This window comes from Moschus berezovskii, chromosome 16, assembly GCF_049115385.1.
Source record: "Moschus berezovskii isolate FMDL1 chromosome 16, NW_MosBer_1.0, whole genome shotgun sequence".
Classification (NCBI taxonomy): Eukaryota; Metazoa; Chordata; class Mammalia; order Artiodactyla; family Moschidae; genus Moschus; species Moschus berezovskii.
The window spans coordinates 33850659-33873380 of record NC_142475.1 but is presented as its reverse complement, the minus strand read 5'-3'; the positions used below and the strand labels follow the sequence as shown (position 1 = coordinate 33873380).

The 22722-nt window shown below is 38.4% G+C and overlaps 1 protein-coding gene across 1 annotated transcript in view; it reads left to right on the top strand.

Annotated features, from left to right (window-relative positions):
• EIF3H (eukaryotic translation initiation factor 3 subunit H) overlaps positions 1-19184 on the top strand; it is a 99203-nt gene extending 80019 nt beyond the window's left edge. Inside the window, exons 3-8 of the mRNA XM_055432730.2 lie at positions 3350-3517; positions 5082-5181; positions 6427-6576; positions 15017-15137; positions 17111-17243; positions 18960-19184. Of these exons, the coding sequence (XP_055288705.1) occupies positions 3350-3517; positions 5082-5181; positions 6427-6576; positions 15017-15137; positions 17111-17243; positions 18960-19057 (770 nt within the window). The 3' untranslated portion in view covers positions 19058-19184. The remainder of the gene's footprint in view (positions 1-3349; positions 3518-5081; positions 5182-6426; positions 6577-15016; positions 15138-17110; positions 17244-18959) is intronic.
• Positions 19185-22722: the final 3538 nt, after the last annotated feature.

The following is a 22722-nucleotide window of genomic DNA, read 5'->3' as shown; positions in this document are numbered from 1 at the left end:
ACCTAAACTTGGTCTCTTGTTCATACCTAACCTACCCACCTCCAGTATCTTTCCCCTTCACCTCCAGCATAACTCCTGAGAGGGATCAGCAAAGCCACTAAAGCAGTGGCATTTGCCTGGGCGATTAGAATCTGGACTGACCATTCCTTATTTCCTATGTGAAGTTTGCTGCCGTGTCACTGTGTTACAACTCTCTTCCTTCTGTCAGAGGGATAGATGGGTGTCGGCTGGTGTGGCAGCTCAGCTGCGATGATTGGTGGGGGCGTTGGGAGCACAGCTTTGAGGCAGTTGAGCTTTTGCGGGGTTTGATTTTGTCCTTTTTGAGGGCCTGGGTTGGAGGGGGAGGGGAGACACTGGGGGAGGAGCCAGCGGTCATGTTACGTGTGAATGTTAGAACAGGACACAGACCTGAAAGACCACAGAGATAAAAATCCACTTGGCTGGTTTTGAGTTGTCTCTTGCTTGCATATAATAGGATAAATATGACTTCTTTAAATTTTTTTAAAATTAAAGTAACTTTAAGCTTTGCTTCCCTGGTACCTCAGTGATAAAGAATGTATCTGCCAGTGCAGGAGACGCATTGGTTTGATCAAACCCAAGGTTTGATCCTTGGGTCAAGAAGATGCCCTGGAAAAGGAATGGCAACCCACTCCAGTATTCTTGCCTGGGAAATCCCATGAATAGAGGGCTGCAGTCCATGGGGTTGCAAAGAATCAGACACGACTGAGTGACTGACCACCACTTTAAACTGTGCGTTTATTGGAGCCTTGTGTGTGTAGTTCCAGCAAGGACTGGGCCTCAGTGCACCCCAGGTTCACTTTGGAGCTCTGGCACCCCTAGCCTCACCTTTTCAAGGATCACTTGCAGTCTTTTTAGATCCTTTCTTTCCCTGTGATACCTCCAAGAAGACATTCATTCAAAAAAAAAAAATATTGTGTCTTTTAATTTAAAAAATGAGTGGTTTAAAGTCTAAACCAAGATGAATGACCTGCGACTTCACATATTTTTTGTGTAATAGTGAAATTTCAGTTCATTATAGATTTTTCAAGAACAGTTTTATTAACTCCTCTGTCATTGTTCTTAACCCTTAAATTTGTGTTTTCATCATATGAGAGCTCTTGTGACCTTAAAAATAAATGTTTATTACAATGGTAAATCTATAAGGTAGCAGGCTTCACTCATATCTCTTAGTCCCTTTTCTAGCTGAGAGAAATACTTCATTTTCCTTCTTATCCTTATTCAGGGGGCTTTGAGGTAGGTAAGACTGTATGAAGAAGGAATCTGGATGTTTGCTACCACTTGTAAGATGTTTTACTTCATGCTTCCTGAAAATTCTATTATTAAATCTGTTGTATTCAGGCTGTTTGACTTATTAGTAAGATTAAATAATATTTCTTAGAGATAAGCATTTTAATTTTAATTTTTAATGCCTGCTAAAGGCCTGGCTTTAGTTTATAGAAAAATCATTATTTACAAGTAGCATATCCATTGAGCAGTGTGGAGTCAGAGCATTTTGACTGGGATGAGCTCTCAGATCTTTTTGGAGATGGGAAAACTGAGCATCAGAGAAGGACAGCAAGATTTCCCGTGAGAGAAATCCCAGCGCCAACATGAAAACCTAGATTCCAAGTCTTTTCTTTATTACTATTGCAAGTTGGTAGAATCTGATTTGTGCTTATTTTATAACTAAATTGTACATTGACAGATGTTTAAGAAGGACCTGTTTTAAAAAGCTCATCCTATACAATCATGTTTGCACTGTCAGTTGCTTGTATTTGCTCCCTGTCTCCACTTTTCCTATCCCTTTAAAATAAAAACTAAATTTAGCTCTGGCTCCTGTTTTACTGGTAATGTTAGAATTTTTCGTTCATAAGTTACATTTGATTAAATTTTACTAGCCAAATCAGTGATTTTACTTTAAAAGATTTGTGAAATTTTAAAACAGAGATCATAGTAGTAGTTCTCTCCCAGTTTTATGTGGTTGATAGAAATCTCTTACTGGCTAGGAAGGGGATCTCTTATTTGCTTGAGAGTGAGAAAATTAAGAGAAGAGATAATTGATACAGGATCACCATATTAATTTTATGCTGCTTCTTTTTAAGACAATCATGTTGTATATAAAAAGAAAAATTCAAACAGCATTTAATTCTGAGTAGTTGATGAGTTGGCTGCCATCTTTTATCATGAGAAATATAACTTTCTTTGGAATAAGCAGATTTATAATTTCTTTACCTAGTAACAGGTGTTGAAAAGACCATGTCCATCTGAGGAAGGTTCTTTTATACTCTTTGATCCTGAATTTTGTTTGATTTGTAAAACCATAGCACTGTGATGGAGGAAATGACATTCAACCCACTTTTGCTGAAACCTGATTAAAAATTTAAAAAATGAAATGGGTGGATTTTGAGTTAAACAAGAATGTTTAAGTGCATTTATTATACAGAAATAGCTTGAATATTACACTAACTATAAAATTTTCTTCTGTTTTGCATATTTGCTACTCATTATTGGGCTATATTGCTTTTTAAAATACATTATTTATTGTATTGTCAATTTCCACCGATTTTCCTTATAATATGGCTTTGAGTTAGTAATGTACATTATAGTCATTAACAGTAAAAGTTAATCCAACTGTTCCGTTCCATACATGGTGATTAGCATATAACTTATCTAATAAATAATATTGATTACTTAACATAAAGGAACTCCCAGACAAGAAAAAAATTCTTTTTAAAATTTAGCACATGCAGCAGGGGGCACCAGATGAAGGCAAAAATGAATTCTTATATTTTTAATCAGCTGCAGCTTGTGTCCTATTCATACATGTGGTAGTTAACTGTTTCCCTGTTAGTTTTCTTGATGGTTTTAACTTCTTAGTTCTAAAAGCTTTGTTGAAGACAGTGATAACTACTCTCAACTTACTCATTCAAACAAAACTTCTTACAGCCAACCAATTTAGTAATTCATTAATTTCTTCTTAAAAGAGACCACATTTAATAAATAATTGTTTACAATAAAGCCTTATTATTATTACTGTTAATATTACTATTATATTATAATAACATACTATATTATTACTAATATGCTATACTATTATTACTATTTTTATTATTTTTAATACTGTTTCTGCAAAATGTTTTTTGGTTAATGAGAAAAGGAATGCCCTAATGATTTGAGAGCTTAATTTGTTTTCTTTATGTGTAAAGTGAATGAATTTAAAAATCTGGAAAAATGTTCCCTGTAGATAAGAAATAGCTGTATAGAAATTTGTTTCCAAAAAGGCTTGTTTTTTCATATAGGTGGTGTCATTAACAGTTGTTCTTTGGTCCCCCTCGTGCCCATCATCTAGTCCAATATCAGATGGAGATGATGCGGAGCCTTCGCCATGTAAACATCGACCACCTCCACGTGGGCTGGTACCAGTCCACATACTACGGCTCGTTCGTCACCCGGGCCCTTCTGGATTCTCAGTTCAGTTACCAGCATGCCATTGAAGAGTCTGTCGTTCTCATTTACGGTTAGTAGGAGTTTCCTTTATTATTCTTTTCTTCCCTTAATATTATTGCTACTACTATTTTTGCTTTCTGTCTTTTTGCCTCTAAGAGCAGCCTGGCAGGCCTTCCCAAGTAAATACCAACCCTGTTTCTGCAGCAGCCTCAGCAGCAGCTAAGTCTAGACAGGGTTTCCTTCTTTCTGTTTATTTTTCTTGCTATCAGAGCCCTGATGTGTACATTTTGGAATGCTGGAGTAGCTGCTTCATTTTTATTCCTCCATCTCCCCTCCCTCATTTGAAGGGGCTGGTGGAACTAGACCAGATGTCTAACAAACCCCGATTGCTAGAGTGTCTGGCTCTGTACGTGACTGACCAATCATAACACAGTGTGCCAAGTTTTTTTTTTTTTTTATACCTCTGACAGCAGCGTACAAAACCTGGACTGTTTCTTAGCACAAAGATTTTTTTCTTTCGGCCTATTTAATGGTGTTTCCTCAAGCTCTCCAGACCAGATGTTCTGTGCTGTATCAGAACTGTAGGCAATTTAACAGCTTTATAGCCTTCCCCCTCCCCAAACACTCACAGTTTGCCATATCTGGCAGACTTGCATATAGTTTCCAGCTGAGAAGTAAATGTAACGTCCTGAGTATCTGTCAGAAAAAATACTAATGAATACGATCAATCTTATGAGCTGCCCCCAAATTGTTTCAGTATGTTAACAATTGGATTACAGTAAAGAACAAGTTGTTAAAGTGTACTTATATTGGCTGGAAACATTGCATCATCAGACCTTGATGAATTTTCCACTTGTTTCAATCTATTTTGGTTTTCATTTTATCACCTATTGCTAAAAGTTTCACTGTGTTAAGTTTCAAGCAACATGAATGTTAACACAGGTTTTAGGCGAATATTGGCATGCCAGAGCCGTTATCATGCAGCAAGTGCTAAGCTCCCTTACTCTTGGAGTGTTTAAGAAGTTAGTTTTGACAAAATTAGTTTCTCTAAAACTAAAAAGACACTTGTGATTGCACCTTGACTTTAGTGGTTTTGTTTTTAGAATTTGCTTTAACTAAAAAATGTGAACAGTGATTATTAGGATGGATAAATTTTTTGCAGGACTATTCATTTAAATTAGGGACAAAGGAAATACACAAGTGCATCTAGTGAGTTTTCATATTTAATATTCATTAGTATTTTCCTTTTAATTATGCAAGATTTATATAAGATGTATGGAACATATGCTGTATTTAATTTTTGTCAAGATTGCTGGTTCCAGCTGAGTAGATTTGAAAATAACTGTATTTTGTATCTTATATTTATACTTTCAGGAGTAGGTTATTCTGCCCAGTATAAGTAGGATGATAGTTTTTTGCCTTTTCACTTACCGTTTACTATATTGCTTTGAATCTGCTTCAGATTGTGCTCTAATCTTCATTTATTTTTATTTTATTCTTCATTTATGTTTATTTTGATCTTCATTTGCTAAGATTGTACAGTAATTAACAGAACCAGTGCTCAGAACCAGTATCATTTGAGCACTGGTAGTGACAAAATTCTTAGTAATTTCTTTCTCTTTTCTTTATTTGAGATCCCATAAAAACTGCCCAAGGGTCTCTCTCACTAAAGGCATACAGACTGACTCCTAAATTGATGGAAGTTTGTAAAGAAAAGGATTTTTCTCCCGAAGCGTGAGTGTTTGGGGGCCTATAAGGCATATGATAAGGACTGGGTGTTTTTCTTTTAAGATACTAGTTTGCCACATCTATTGAGTCCTCGGTGGTGGTGCGGTAATGCTTCTGCCATGTGGACGGTAGAAGTGTCTGCATGGCTGAGTGCCCCTTGATCTCTCCCTTTCCATGTTTAAACAGTTCTTTATGGAATGTCTCATCTGTTGTTCTCACCGTGGGTGAATGCAGTTAGAATGAGAATTAATTAGCTACTGGATTTGAAGAAATACATGATTAAATAAAAGGAGATGGGATGAGTATTCAGCGGCTGTCAGATTGTAAGCTCTGTGTCAGAATAGTTGTGAGCCGTTTGTCTTATTTTCTGACCTCCTGTTTCATTGTGGGGGACGGGGTGTGGAAAGATACAACGTTTTAAGGGTTTAGTAAGGAGTGTGGCTTTTGGGAAATTTTATGGGTGACAAGAATGCAGAGAACTAATTATTAAAGCTGTTTTGTGATCCTGCATAATGGCACTGGGATATTTACATTAAAATTTTTTAAAATTCAGAATTCTTTGATTTTCTGTTAATTACAGGAATATATATTTCTTAATAAATTAAAGTTAGTGGCTTTGACTTCATTTGGGACAGACAGTTCATGACTAATTTCCCATTTGGCTCCTAAAGAAATTAAGATAACAAAGAATTTTAAAAGCTAACTCACGACGAACATCTCCTGAGTATGGTAATTATAATTAAACTGTGAGAAGTTGCATTCTTGCTGTGTTTTCAACCATTGTGTGTGGAATAGCCTGTGAATGTCCTGCTCATTGTTAATCTCTTTGAGTTCAGTTGGTTTTTAAAGGGAACTTTCCAAGAATGAGAGTATTTCTCTTTTCTAGCTGTTTATTTTAAATATTTTAGATATAGATTATATAGCATAATTTCTTATGACATTTGCATTTTTTAGTATCTGAAATTTCAAAGATACCTGATTATGAAGAAAGAATTGTTTCTTTGGCTAAGAGTCTTATTTTCTGGTCTTACAGCTCCAACTCAGATAATTTTCGGAATTGTTCTAATCCCTCAACTTGTGCTTGATTCTGTAAATCTCTAATTTCTCTCCCTTTTTTAAAGATTGCTAATGAAACAAACAAAAACCCTGAAGAGGGCCTGTAATTAGGAAAAATGTAAAATGTATGAAATAGTCACTTTAACACTTACTTCTGACCACCAGACTATAAAGTATTTTTAACATGCTTCGCAGATTGAAAAAGGGAAATATCACCTTTGAGCACATGTTTGAAGAAGTGCCGATTGTAATTAAAAATTCACATCTGATCAACGTTCTAATGTGGGAGCTAGAGAAGAAGTCAGCTGTAGCAGACAAACATGAATTGCTCAGTCTTGCTAGCAGGTAAGCAACCCTGTCTCATGAAAAGTTCCTTTTTTAAAAAAAAAATCACTTTCTGTAAAAGATTTTTTAACTTAGACTTTACCTATGAAACAAGGGGGGAAAAATGACTTAAGCATGTTGGGAGGTTCTTAAGAAGTAGTAACAGCAGGTAGTACTTGTCAACTCTGCTCCAGGCCCAGGAAGAACACCATGAAAGTGAAAGTGTTAGTCTCTCAATTGTGTCGGGCTCTTGGCGACCCCATGGACCATAGCCTCCAGGCTCCTCAGTCCATGGGATTCTCCAGGCAAGAATACTGGAGTGGGTTGTCATGCCCTCCTCCAGGGGATCTTCCAGACTCAGGGATTGAACCCAGGTCTCTGTCATTGCAGGCGCACTCTTTACTCTTTGAGCCATGAGGGAAGCCTGGAAGAGTACCATGGTTATTAATAAAGTGAAATGAGGTTTGAATACTAATCACCTCTTGTCATTGTAGCTGACAGCTGCCTTGCCATGTCATTTTTGCTTTGAGATGGTAAATGCCCATGGAGGAGGAGTTTTTTGATGTGGCTCGGCCTTATTTATTGTACACCGACATTAGAGGCTATGGTATTATGTCTGGATACTTAATAATGCTTAGGAGAAAACCAGAAATGCTTGTTTGTTTTACTGTGGCACTTGCCCTTGTTCAGATGTAGACTCTGTTTAGCAGTAAACTTTCCACTTGAATTTTCAACCAAAATTAGAATTTTCTGAACCTGACACTGGCTTTTGCTGTCTTAGACAGTTGTGACATAATTTGACCCATCCTGACTGCCTTAGCTATCTAGTTGCTAAGATACTATTTATTACATTGGTAAAATGCTATCTGAGGTGTGCCAAAACAGGGTATTTCCTTTATAGAGTTAATGTTTCATTTCCCCTCATTTATTGCTTTTAACCTAAATATGAACAGAGTCAAGTGTATGTATGTATGTATGTATGTATATGTATGCTGCTAAGTCACTTCAGTCGTGTCCGACTCTGTGCGACCCCATAGACGGCAGCCCACCAGGCCTCCCCATCCCTGGGATTCTCCAGGCAATGTATATGTATGTATATATATATATATATATATATATCTCCTCTAAATGCTCTTTAAGCTTGATGCTGGTGATTGTTCTCTGTGGTGGGAGGAAGCTCACAGCAGGTAGGTGTAGGTAAACTATGAATATGCAGTTGCTGACTGGCTGAGAAAAACAAGTTGTGTTTTCTTAAAGCAGCCAGCTTGGAACAGAAGCTCAGGTATTCATCTGATTTTTAGTTATTCCAGATAGAAGCTTTACAAGAGAATATACAGGCTCTGTGCTTCTTCGTTGTAAGACAAGTGAGGACAAACCCAGAAGGACCAGTGTACCCAGTGCTCTTGTCCATGCACCAGGACGGGTGGGGCTGGGGTTGGAGAACCACCTTCCCATTGCATGAACTCATCACAGAGACCGTTAGAAAGTTTTTACAGGGGAAGGAGATGGAAACTGGATGGTAAACGGAGTGCTAAGTAATACAGCCAGGTTGCAAGGCTCATTTGGCACTAAAGAGTGTACTGTTTGACTGCAAACATACATTTATAATAGTCCTTTAATTTGTCTCTTTTAGAAGGTCATATTTTTCTTCCTTGCTTTCACAAACGCACTCGGCACACCTGTATTTAAAGCACTGAGCTAAGAACCTTTTTCAGCATGCAAGGTTGCAATTTGATGTATTAAGTATATAGTTATATAATAATTTTAAATTTACTATGTGAAAGCTTTTGCTTATATAATTTATGTCTTCACCTTTTCCCAAGCTTCCTTTATTGATCATACAAAACAAATACAGCCCTTCTCTGCTTTCTCATTACCAGTGAGCTGGTCTGTAATGTCTGTCTGTCCAAAGCAGCATTTATAATAGCCAAGAAACTGTTCCTAGTTTGCCATAGCAACTAAGATCAGGACAAATATTTATTCTATTATAGTTTTTATCTTCTGTATTTTATGTGAAATAGGAAAAGGCCTTTGCTTTCCATGTGAAGCTATTTAAAAGGGTAAATTGGTATTCCTTTGGGGAGAAAAAAAAGAAGCAACCTTGAAGCTATGCTTATATTAATGGACTGCTACATTGACCCGAATTGATAATACTAATTTAAAACACTGAAATAAGTGTAACCTTCATGCCTCTCAAATTTTAATTTCTAACATTAGTAGCAGGATGATGTTAATCATCATTTGCCATACAATTTTTTTCTAAGAAACTGCCTCAGAAATCATTCTGAAGTAGCTCCTTAAACATTTTGCTTCATCTTGCTTTTCACAACCCATATGTGTGTATCAGTTTTTTGATTTACCTGATAAATTTGCTCTATGCTATGAATAAAACATACTACATTCCCTTTGATTTGAAAAATTCTGATTCTTAATTTTATTAGATTGAAGTTTTGGTATGGTTACTTCATAACAGCCTTTATTAATTTTTAAAAATGTGTTACACAAGCCTTCAGTTTTTCACACATGAAAAAAAAATTCTGGTTTTATTTCCTCTTTTAAAAAGTAAACTAAGCGTGGGCATCATACACGAAGGATAATAAGGACAAATTGACACTGCTGCCAGAGCAGACTTATCACGGTGCGTCTTGGTTCACATCTGTTTAAGTTATCTGTTTCCAGTTCTTTGTTTCCTGGGCAATAAAAGAAAAGACTATATTATTGAAACGCTGAACAGTAACTCTGTTTCAGTATTCTGGTTGCACTGGTACTGAAAACATCCCCATAAAGTTGCTCTTGGTAATGTACCTGATTCCCTGTGAACGTTATCTGTGAAACAGTTCTGTATTATTGCTAATTTCTTTGGCCCTTCAAGACCTGAACTGTGCAGATTTTCGAGTGTTTCTTGCTGGGTAGGTTTCTGAAGCGCATTATGGTAGTAGAATGTTATGAGATGTTTACAGTCCACGTCCCTGTGCTTGTGCTCTCCCACTGTAACATACACCTATAAACACGTGATGTTAGTACTTTACATGAAAGACAGTGTCTGGTGGTGAGGGAAGGTCTATTCTGGTAGTACGTTTCTTGTTGCTGAAATTGGTGCAGTCAGACTCCCGGATACAAGATCTGGAAACAAATACTACTTTCTCTGCAGTGGCAGTAATTCTCCTCAGTGGCTTTTTCCTGTGTCTCTACTCTCTCCTCCATCGCCCAGTCAAGGATTGGGGCTGACCTTTCCCTTCTCTGAACTTCTTTGCACTTTAGGATATAAATGACTTATGTAACAAATAATCCAGTAGTGAAATACAGTATTTCATATGGTTCTTTGGGCCTCAGTTCTTTCACTGGTGAGCGTGAGAGTTCAGGGTCTCTATGAGGTCTCATCCGGTCTCTCTTTTTCTGCTCCCTTTTTTGCTGAGTATCTCCAGTTCCTCTCTGGACTGGTTCTTTTCTGTTACATTTGTTGACTGACTGTCCCCATGTTATTTTTTTTTTAAATGCTCAACTGTTGAGAAAAATTGAAAGAATGATAAATCATACAGTAAACACACATAAACCTTTACTTGTATACCTTTGCACCCACTCTCTTTGTAGACATAAGTGGGTTTCTTCCCTGAACCATTTGAAAGTAAATTATAGACCTGATACTTAACCCTTAAATACTTGAACGTGCATCTCCTAAGAATAAGTAAGGACATTTAAACTTGTTTAAGCTTCTCTTATCTTAAAAGACGAAGTTCCAAAAAGAACACCTTTTGACCTTGTATCAGTTTATCCATTTCCTGTCACCATTTACTTCATTTTTTCCTTGTTTTCTTTACAAACTTTTTAATAGGATTTTCTGCATGTCGCTGTCTGTTTTTACTCATTTCCCACTTATCCTAAACACTCAGTGTTCCGTCTGTTCTGTGATAGAGTTTTTGCTCCAGCCACACAAGATGACTTTATCACGATATTGCTGGATATGGTAGACTCTTAAGCATTTAATGTGTTGATAACAGGTTCTTCCTGAAATATTTTGAGTCTAGGATTCTACTACTGGGTTACTTGTCATTCTCCACAGTCAGCCTTCCTCTGCTCATCCCTAAATATGTGTTTCTTGGGGTCTGTCTTCCTGTATGTGATTCCTGGGGAGATCTCATCTACATCCTTGTCTTTGGCTACCCTTGGTCAGGGCCCCATTATTTCTTTTCCTGATTACTTTCACAGTCTCTTAATTTCCTGCTTCTGACCTTTTCCTCTTTCATTGCAGTTATCTTGCTAAAACTAAAGTGTATGATCACATTACTCCTTTGCTTAGAATTTTTGGCTGAGTCCCCTTTGTCCTTAGAATTGAATCCAGACTTCTAGCCCTAGCTTCCAAGAGTCTTTGCGGTGTGACTGTTTGCCTCTTCCGGTTCATTGCTCTCCCCCCCACCCCCATCTTGCCCTTCTTCCGAGTTTCTGATGTACTAAGTTAATTGTGGTTCTGCAGATGTGTCACACGTTTCATGCCAGTGTCTCTGAACAGGCTTCCCTACACACAGTATCTGAAGTGTCCCTCCCCATGTTCCTTGTCTTCAACTCCCATCTCCAACTCCTTCAAAAACTCAAAATTCAGCTGTCACATAATCTGGAGAGTCTTAATCTGATCCTATCAAACTATCTTTTATGCTTCTCTTCTATTATAGAGTCTACCACCACTGTGTTGTACTTCTCTTTTTGTGTTCCCTTCTGCTTAGTAGAATGTTTTGAGTGTGACTGGGAAAGTAAGTATATACTTAGTAATGTATGTTGAAAGAATGCATGCGAGAGGACACAGTATTGTTAAATTTCAGAAGTTATTTGGAAAGCAGTGTAAATAATCAGTCGATCTGGACATTTGATTAGATATTGGGAAAAAATATTTTTATTCCTCATCTTGCACTATCAGCTCAAATTACAGATGAAATAAAATCAGGCTATTAAGAAATTGGACAAAAAACAGAGTGAATACTTAATCTGATTTCCAAGAAGAAGAAATGTCTGAAAGTTAAAGGTGATTCACAAAATTATAATAATAAGATAAATGTGAAATAAGATTTAATTTGCAAAAAGCACTTGACTTTTAGGTTAAGTCATTAGGTCAGGCTACTATATCGAAGTAAGGTAGGTAGTGGCAGATCTAGAATTAAAAGATTAATTTACACACACCCACAGAGACCAGATCTATGCTCTTTCTACTATTTAAGATGAAGAGTCAAAGCTTTCTTTTTTTTTTTTTTTAGGTTACAGATGGAATCCATACAGAATTTGTGTTTTAGCTGGATTTTGTTTTACTCATTCCCAGGATTCCCATTCTGTTTTCCTCAGCCTCTTTTTTCTCTTAAGTGCTGTAACCAGCCATTCAGCTGCTCAGGCCAGGACACTGGCAGTCACCCTTGATTCCTCTCTAAGTTCTGCCCATTTTCCTCTGTGCTAACTGCCCCTGGGCTAGTCCATGCCACTGCTGCTGCTGTCTAATGCCACAGTAGATTCTGTGTGTGCGGATGCAGTTTTAAAAGTAGAGATAAATTCACAGAAAATGAAGGCACCATTTTAACCATTTTTAAGGAATACATTTTTAATATATTTCCAGTATTGTGCAGTCAGCACCAGTTCTCATCCCCCAACCCCTTGCAGTCACTTGTTACTTTCTGTCTCTCTGGATTTGCCTCTTCTGGACATTTCATATAAATAGAACCATATTATAAGTGGCCTTTTGGGTCTGGTTTCTTTCACTTAGTGTCATGCCTTTAAGTTTCATTCATGGATCAATACTTTATTCTCTTTATGGTGCAATAGTATCCCATTATGTGGATGTATCACAATTTATTTATCCTTTTCTTTTTTTTTGTTCCCACTTTCTGGCTGTTTTAAATAATGCAGGTATTAACATACATGTACAAGTTTTTGTACAAGCATGATTTTTCAGTTCTTTTGAGTGTGGGTGTGTATATATATACACACCTGGGAATAGAATTGCTGGGTCATGTGATAACTTTGTGTTTAACCCTTCGAGGTACCACCAAACTGATTTCCACAGTGGCAGCACCGTTTTACATTCTCACTACAAACATATCAGAGTTCTAATTTTTCTTCATTCTTTCCAGCACTTCCATCAGTTCAGTTCAGTCTCAGTTGTGTCCGACTCTTCGTGACTGTATGAACTACAGCACACCACGCCTCCCTATCCATCACCAACTCCCGGAGTTTACTCAGACTCATGTCCATTGAGTCAGTGATGCCATCCAACCATCTCATCCTCTGTTGTCCCCTTCTCCTTCCGCCTTCAATCTTTCCCAGCATCAGGGTCTTTTCCAGTGAGTCAGTTCTTTGCATCAGGTGGCCACAGTATTGGAGTTTCAGCTTTAGCATCAGTCCTTCCAATGAATATTCAGGACTGATTTCCTTTAGGATGGATTAGTTAAATCTCCTTGCAGTCCAAGAGACTCTCAAGAGTCTTCTCCAACACCATAGTTCAAAAGCATCAATTCTTCAGCGCTCAACTTTCTTTATAGTCCAACTCTCACATCCATACGTGACTACTAGAAAAACCATAGCTTTGACTAAATGGACCTTTGTTGGCAAAGTAATGTCTCTGTTTTTTAATATGCTGTCTAGGTTGGTCATAACTTTTCTTCCAAGGAGCAAGTGTCTTAATTTCATGGCTGCAATCACCATCTGCAGTGATTTTGGAGCCCAAAAAAGTAAAGTCACGTTTTCTTTGTTTCCCCATCTATTTGCCATGAAGTGATGGGACCAGATGCCATGATCTTAGTTTTCTCACTCTTTACCATCTCCTGGTTTCTACTCTCCAGTGTATTCTCTGCATAGCAGCCAGGGTGGTCATTTTAAAATTTAAGGCAAAACATGTCATCAGGGCACCGTTCATGTTAGAGTCACAGGGTCTCGTTCGCACTCACTTTGTTTTTGGAGTGTTGCATGGACAGCCAACAATTCCTCATACATGCTTGTCTGACCTCCCTAACCTGTCTCTGTGTTCGTCCCATGCCAGGCCTCCATATTTTAAAATCTGTCTCATTGTTGCCCATCTCAGGCCTTCAGCACTTTGCTTTTTTCCACCTAGAATACTTTTTGCATGGCTGATGCCTTCTAATCCTTTGCTTTCAACCTGTCATCTTTTAAAAGAAATACTCTTACCATACTCTCTAGGTGTCTGTCTCACCTCTTCCCTTCTTCCTGTCAGCTGTAAGCTAGTGAAGACCAAGACGGGAGACGTCTCACTCACTCTTGTCTCCTTATTTGCTAACAACACTGAGGCTGGGACATAATAGTCGTTTAGTAAATAGTCTTTTGGAGTGAATGAATGAATCCTGTTAGCTAGTTATTTTTAGATTACATCTATGTGTAGTAGGCCTTACCATGGTAGGAGATGGTTGCAGGAGGAAATCAGTGAATATGATGGGCATTGTACAAACCGTTAGCATCACTTTATAAGAAGACTTTGGTAAGTAAGCTACAGTAGAAATTTCTGGAGAGGAAAAGATGACTATATTTCAGATTCTAGGAAGGGTAGAGGGAAAGGAGCCCTCTTTATTTGGCCTTGCAGAATAAATGCTGTTGTTAACTCTTTCAGAACCTGCTAGGTAGAGAAATCACGTGCCAGAAGTCTCAAGTCTCTTTGCCTGGTTCTTCCTTTCTGTGACTTCTGATTTGAATGTCTGGAGCACAGTTGGGGAGGGCCGTGGTGGGGATAAGGAAGTGCACTCAGGAGTACTGAGCTTAGGTTAAACTTGGTTGTTCCAAAAGTACACATTTTAGATAACCCTACTAGATATGCTTAAGTGTTTACTGCCCTGACATGTGTGTATGCTCTGACAGTAAGAAACTGAACTATTTTAATTACCGTTGTAGTTATAGTTGTGGGTTTGATACAAAAAGTTTAATAACATGCTGACTCACATTCTTTCCTCTACCCTTGCTTTCTTGTATGTGTGTGCTTTTTTTTTTTCCAAGCAAATGGCAGATCAATTTAATATCTCTAAACTGCTTAGAGCAGTGGCAGAGCTTTAACTTTAAAAGTTCGGCATGTCAGTATACATACTTTCAGTTCAGTTCAGTCACTCAGTTGTGTCTGACTCTTTGCGACCCCATGACCGCAGCACGCCAGGCCTCCCTGTCCATCACCAACTCCCGGAGTCCACCCAAACCCGTGTCCATCGAGTTGGTAATGCCATCCAACCATCTCATCCTCTGTCGTCCCCTTCTCCTCCTGCCCTCAATGTTTCCCAGCATCAGGGTCTTTTCAAATGAGTCAGCTCTTCGCATCAGGTGGCCAAAGTATTGGAGTTTCAGCTTCAACATCAGTGCTTCCAATGAATACCCAGGACTGATCTCCTTTAGGATGGACTGGTTGGATCTCCTTGCAGTCCAAGGGACTCTCAAGAGTCTTCTCCAACACCACAGTTCAAAAGCACCAATTCTTTTGTACTTTTTATTTCAGCAATCACTTGGGGAAGACACTTCAGTTGCTGATGGACAGAGTGGATGAAATGAGCCAAGATATAGTTAAATATAACACATACATGAGGAACACGAGTAAACAGCAGCAGCAGAAACATCAGGTTGGTATTTGGAAAAATTCAGCTAACATAGAATTCTTTTCTAAGTGTGATGCTTCAAGAGTCATCTTCAAAATGATCTAAATTAATAAATCATTGACTCTTAGCTGGTAACTCTGTATCATATTTTAAAAGATTATTCTTTATATAGTATGTTCCTAATAGATTATTTGCAAGTTGTACTTAAAAATACCTGTCTTGAAGAGAGCTAGTATTTTAAGCTCAGGTGGTAATGCCAAGGTTATGCAAATAAGGGCTACATTTATTGAGAAAATCAGGCAAAGAGATTCTGGAGGGTCACAGCTCATTTCTTTGCTAACTGTAATTGGTCTGCTAGTGGCTTATTGCAGTACAGTTAGCAATCTTCATTTCATTTAAAAAACTGAACAATTGTGATTAAGAGCAAGCAATTTTGATAGGAAATAATAGACCAACTGCTGTGAAATATATAGTGTGATACAGAAAAAGCCCTAGGATTACCTGGATGTTCTCATATGCACATCCATACTGCTCTGGCCAATCGTACTTCTCTTTGTCAGTGTTGTCTGAAGGCCACATGATTGATTCTCACAGTTCGCGGAATACTGTTTTGGACTATATTGCTCCAGAATATTCTCAGCATTTGGTTCATAGATAGTTGATTCCAGGATGTCCATCCATGTGAGTGTTTGACTAGTCTGTTCATTACAATGTACTTTACGTGTTGGTAACTATAGAATTCTAAGCACAACAAAGTGGTTCTAAGAATTTTATTTAAAAATTAATTTCAGTATTCATATATTTACTGAAATTTAAAATACATTGTTTCAGCATACATAAAATATTAAAAAGCACATATATGTCTATAAAATACCTTTTTTTTTTTTTTTAACTGAAAAGATGGTGATGACGATGGTATTGGTGAATGTCTCTGGGGAGAATGAAATAATCTTGATTCTTTCTCCTACTGGCCCTTCCTATAGTTCAGACTTAACTGGAAGATAAAGTTGAGAATCTGTCACCAATGAGACGGTTGATTCTGGGAACCAATTTTAAGAGAGTTTTTTTTTTAATTCTAATATGTCATAAATTTTTACACTTGATATTTGTTCTTAGCACCATTCATAACCCTTTTTAGATTTGTCTAACTTCTATTCTCATGCCTCATAGTAAATGGAAATCTTCGCAAGGCAAGTTACTTCCCTTCTTTAGGAATCTAAGAACTTAAAATTTTTATTAGCCTACCCTGGTTTCCCATTACCTACCCTTTTAAGGCTGTGCATGGGCTATTACTCCCTTTGCTGTTTTAAGCAGTGCACAGCTATTAGCATCTTGATTGTAATTAGAACTGTAAGTTTTAGTTGGTCTATATCTTTATATATACTCCCACGTTTTCTGTGTTGAATCATAGAATCCAGAGTTTGAAAGTTTTTGAAGCGTTATCTGAGCTAATACTCATTCTCAGCTGTGGTGCTAAAGCACAGATGATTGTCTGTTGTTGAGAATAATAATAGTATTTACTACTAAAATAATAGTAACATCATCAATATTATTGTTCTTTTGGTTCATAGAGGTAAAATTGAAAAAATTCTACACTGTGGTATTTCATTACTTAGTTCTATAAGTTAGGATGAATCATACTTGTGCTGTTATTACGCTGTTGTCATAAATGGTCAAGTTCCTCCCTTTTTGCTCACTCATCTTGAGCTTCTTTGCCTTTGAAGCCTGCTCACATAACCGGTTTTGCTTTTCCAAATCATTAGTTGGATTAGACTCTTAGAACTCAGAATGACACTAGTGTTTATAACAAAGTTTTCTTTGACCGTCGCCATATTTATCCTCTTAGAGGCAAGGATTAGGAAGGGTTGCATTCATAAAACCGAGATTGGAATTCAAAGCAGTGGGACTTTTGCTTTGGGATCGCATAAGTGAGGGAGGTCTTACTTTTCTCCTCGGGTAGAGAATAGTAACCCAGCCCTCCCCCGTCTGAATTTTAGTATCAGCAGCGTCGCCAGCAGGAGAACATGCAGCGCCAGAGCCGAGGAGAACCCCCACTGCCTGAGGAGGATCTGTCCAAACTCTTCAAACCACACCAGCCCCCTGCCAGGATGGACTCTCTGCTCATTGCAGGTACTGTTGGCCCGTGCAGAGCATGGCTGGTTTTCTTTATTCTTTAGGAAGCAGAAGACGGTGGGAGGTTCACTAACAGTAAGATGGTGTATTTCAAATGGTTCAATGATGAACTTGAATCTGGCACCTATAATTTTTGAAATTTAAGAATTTGTCAGTCTTTGTTATTTCTCGTGTCCTTTCCGTGCCCTCTCGGTGTATATCTTAACAAACACTTCTGAGGTGGGATTATATAAACTTTCTAAAATGAGAAAGATTTCATTGTGGATCATCTAACATGGAAACCAAGAAAAAGTGTTTATCATCTCATAAGGGAAAAGATCATTTAGCTGGAACCCCTTTCTTTTGGTGCTCTAGCATGATTGAGCCTGGCCTGAATGTGGGCATCTGAAATGAATTGCAGATTTTGACTCAAAGAAGCATCTCCCTTACTTTCACTCGTCTTGTAGCAACATGAATGTAACTCTGGATGGAGTTTCTCAGGGGATACCTAACATTTAACACTGCCTTAAGGTAGTGGCGGCCTTGTGCCCTGTGCTAGGACCTGATGTTGAATATGTAACATTCGTGCTCTTACTTAGCTGTAATCACTTATTTCTGTGTAAATGTGGTTGAATACTGTTTGTTTCAGTCAGCCAGTTGTCCAAGAGATTTGTTAGTGTGAAAATCCAACTCAAAGAAAAGCGGATCCCCTACAGTTTCTCATTTCTGTTGACATATTTTAGAGCAGGAGAAAATTCCAAATTCCTTAAAGCTTTCTGGTACATGTATAAATTAAATTTGGGAAACTGAGACACATTTCTTACCTAAGGTCCAGTTGAAGCAAAGTTGTATTTCTTACACTTTTAAGAAATGTGTAACTGTCGCATCAGATCATATCACTCGTTTGAGGACTCGGGCAGTAACGGAGCCCTCCTCTCACATGGACTCTGCACTCCGGCTCTGTCTTGGCTCTGGGGGTGCAGCAGGAGGCCGTTAATATTTCCAGAGCATGGGCTGAAAGCTCCTGTAGTTGTTAACATCTAGGGTAGCGGGGTCTGGTTAGTTTACCATCTTTGACTGGTGTCTCCTTTCTACCTGACTGAGAAGAGCTAGTGCTGTTTTCTTGCCTTTCTTAGTTACAGTGTTGGTCTGATCTGCACTGTCAGTACATTTTGATTGACAGCTAACATGTGCTAGCAACTGCTGATTATCTTTTAAAAAGTTGTTGTTTTTCTTCATTCTCCATGTAACCAAGAGTGGAAGATAGCTTATTTTCAAAACAGCTGACATTGTTTATTATCCCTTATGAGTGAATAGAATTCTTAACTCTTTTAAAACAGTTTTTATTGATGTATAGTTGCTGTACAATATTATGTAAGTAACAGGTGTGCAACCTAGTGATGCAGTTTTTTTAAGTTTATACTCCGTTTGTAGTTATTATAAAATATTGACTCTACCCCTGTGTTGTGTGGCCTTGTAGCTTATTTTATACCTGATAGTCTGTACCTCGCATTCCCCTGCCTCTCTATCACCCTCCCCTCTTCCCTCTCTCCACTGGCAACCCCTGGTGTGTTCTCTGTATCTGTGAGTCTGCTTCTTTTCTGTTATTGATTCAAAACATCATAAAATTCTGATGATTCTGTATTATGCTGAGTTTATCATGTGACTAGTATTCCAGGTCATTTTGCAATTTGTGGAACATTATGACTCTTTCTCACTTTCCTGAACGCACAGGCCAGATTAACACTTACTGCCAGAACATCAAGGAGTTCACTGCCCAGAACTTAGGCAAGCTCTTCATGGCCCAGGCTCTTCAAGAATACAACAACTAAGAAGAGGAAGTTTCCAGAAAAAGAAGTTAACATAGATTCTTGAGATCACACTGGGGCAACTCTCAGAAGAAGCACATTTGAATATTGGAAAGTCTTTCTAGCAATTAATAAAATAAAAATAAACCAATCTTGACTGCTTGCTCATTTGGTTTTAGATAATATGTATATATATATAAATATAAATATAATATTTAGCTTCTTATTTTTGTTTTGCTTATACCTGTGTATTTCCGAAGATAAAGCAGGCTGGACCACAAGTTTCACCAGTTCACACCTACAGTCTTCATCACATTTGTTACCTTTTCGGTGCCACATTTCAACCACCCAGTCCAGTGCTGCTTGTCCCGACGCCTGACTTGGAGGCCCTGGCGCCTACTGTGAATTCTAGGACTTCTGTGCTCGCCAGTGAGCACACCTGGAGCCCAGGCTTCCTGCTCCTGCCCTGGCACCCCTTGTTCTCAGGCCTGGGATCGCTTGGTGTACTTCCTATGGCTGGCTTTTCATTTCTTCAGATGATGGTCAGCCAGTCCCCATGCTCACAGGCCATTCACTGGGCACAAGAATTAAAAAAAAATCATTTTGCTAAAGGACCATGTTTTGTATGAAAGTGAAATTAATTCTGTGTGTTTGTGTGTTTGAATTGAGGACTTCATGTTTGTTTTTTTATACCATGAAATGTATTAATAATTCTGCTAATAGCAAGTTTTATGAGTGGAGAAAGAGAAATTGAGAAATAAGTATTACATTGGGAGGGAAAGGACTGTTGTAGTAATTTTTTGTTTGAAAGAAAATTTAAAAATATCCTGCCATTTGTATAACACCAAAATCAGTGAGTCAACCAAGATGGTGGAGGTTTGCCTGTGAGACTCTTGCTGTGATTTTCCCTTTGAAGACATGGCCCCTAGAAAGATGGTCAAAAGGAATGGGTAACAGATAAGAAGAGAAATCTTTTTTTTTTTTTTGCAACACTATTTTGGAGGCAGCACTGGGACCCTGGTATCAATCCAGCTGGGTTCCACCCTGGCTCTTTTCCCTTTAGTGTGCCCTTAGGCAGATTAGCCACTTGATATGGAGAGCTGACTCATTGGAAAAGGCCCTGATGCTGGAAAAGACTGAAGGCAAAAGAAGACAGTGGCAGAAGATGAGATGGCTGGATGGCATCACCGACTCAATGGACAGGAACAAACTCCGGGAGGTGGTGAAGGACAGGGAAGCCTGCAGTCCATGGGGTTGCAAAGACTTGGACACTGCTTAGTGACTGAACATTAACAACGTAGAAAGGCTGTGCCTGACTCTCCTTGTCCAGAGGAGATGAGAGAAGGAGACAGGTGTATTACTTGTAGAGTGGTGTGAGTACTAGCGGATTTGTGGGGAGCCGTGGTAGGTGTGGAGCAGCCTCAGCGTGAGCTGTGACCAAGGGTGTGCTCTGGGGCTCTCTATTGAGGATATTGGGTTTTTGCTCACATGTAATTTGTTTTCGTAGGATAAATTCCTAGAAGCAGACTTACTGGTCAAAGGGTGTATACAATTCTGAGGCTTTTTATTGCCATGTTACCTTCAGGAACATTATACTGCTTTGCAGTCCCTCCATGGTGATTCCTTATTTGAGTGAGCATGTGTTTGAGTTTGACTGTTAGGCAGAGGGGATTTATTGATAGAGCCAGTCCCTGCCTTTGTGGGTGGTAGACTGTTGGTTCATTTCCCGAATTCTTGTTGCCTGGATTTAGAATTTCCTTGTGAATAAAAACAAAGTGGCCTTGAAGTATCAGAGAGCAAACTAAAAAGAAGGAAAGTTGGTTCAAACATAGTCTTATGTAATGTTTCCCTTGTGGCATATGGTTAACGGATTCATTAATTCATTATTGTATTTTTTAAAGATGGGAATCTTTCTGAAATTCTGTATGACTATTTAGGTGCCCATAACTCAGTAAAATGTGAGCATATACTTAACAGAAGATTTCAGTAGCTTTTGAGTTAGGAATTACTGTAGTGGGAAGAACTGTTTAGGAAAACATGTCAATGGAAATTAAATCTCTGCAGTATGTAGTGTTAGGGAATAGCTTCTGTTCGGCATTTGATTTGAGTGCTATATTCTGACATTTTTCAGGAACAAATACATGTGGTTCATCTTCTATAAATATTTGCAGTTTCTTCAAGTTGAAATGAGAAAAGCTCATAAACTGAGTACCAGGTCTAATAAATCATTCACTTACCCAAGAACAAAAAGAACAGAAAAAACTAGCATGTTAATCAATGGAAAATTAAATGTTACAAGCCAAGAAAAGCAAAAGCTGTTTGATATTAACCCCATAATCATAGATAATGTTTTATAAGGCTCTAGAAAAAGTAGCTTTTTTCTTAAAAAATGCCCAAGAGAATGAATCTTTTAGCCTGCCCAAAATACTCTGTCCTTTTAAAATGGGGGTAAAACTAAAAGAACTTTGTTCTTCCTTTTTTGAAGCTTGGAAATGGAGATGTGGTTATCTAATGTTCACCTCATTAATGGAGCTCATGTACAGTAATTTCTCATGTACAACATCTAAATATTTAAATTTTAGTGTCTTCTAAAATGTTACTGCACTGTTCACAGTATGTTTTTATAACATTCTTTGGAAAACCTATGTCAACTTTACTTTCAGACCATGCTGGCATTAAACTCTGGTGTGGATATGAGAATGTCATGAAAGAATTTTTTACTTAAGCTGTAAATTCCATTTTACAGTAAACATTTCTCATTCAAATTAAATATGTAATATACCATTCATCAATTTTCTCATTAGGCATCTTTTTCTACCACAATTCTATCAGAGATGGGGCTGATAATACTCAAATTGGGTCAAGATGAGGCTTCCCTGGTAGCTCAGCTGATGAAGAATCCACCTGCAACGTGGGAGACCTGGGTTTGATCTCTGGGTTTGGAAGATCTCCTGGAGAAGAGAACGGCTACCCACTCCAGTATTCTGGCTTGGAGAATTCCATGGACTGTATAGTCCATGGGCTTCCCTGATAGCTCAGTTGGTAAAAGAATCCGCCTGCAATGAAAAAGACCCCAGTTTGATTCCTGGGTTAGGATTATCCACTGGGGAAAGGATAGGCTATTCATTCCAGTATTCCTGGGCTTCCCTTGTGGCTCAGCTGATAAAGAATCCGCCTGCAATGCGGGACACCTGGGTTCGATCCCTGGGTTAAGAAGATGCCCTGGAGAAGGGAAAGGCTCCCCACTCCAGTATTCTGGCCTGGAGAATTCTGTGGACTACAGTCTATGAGGTCGCAAAGAGTCGGACATGGACTGTGTGGCTTTTACGTTTTCAGATGCTTACTAGGCCTTATTTTAGTAAATAACTTGTGTCCATCTATAGAGAGCATGACTGAGTCGTCTTTGCCAGCAGAGGATTCCTTCTTTATTTGGCATGTATGGAAGGGGTGGTTAATAGGTACGTAATGAAGGGGAGGCTGAAGATCTGAGTCTGTCAGTATTAATAAAGACAGGAAAAGCAATGAATGGTTTCTGCTTCCTGTAGCCTGAAAATGTGCTGTGGAGAAGTTTGAACCTGCTTATCTGGCAGTGACTCCCAGACTGGAGTGTGAGCCTCTTTGGACCAATTGGGACAGGGATTGATGTGACTCATTGAGGTAGAAAAGGAGGCCTGGGGAGCCAGAGCTGT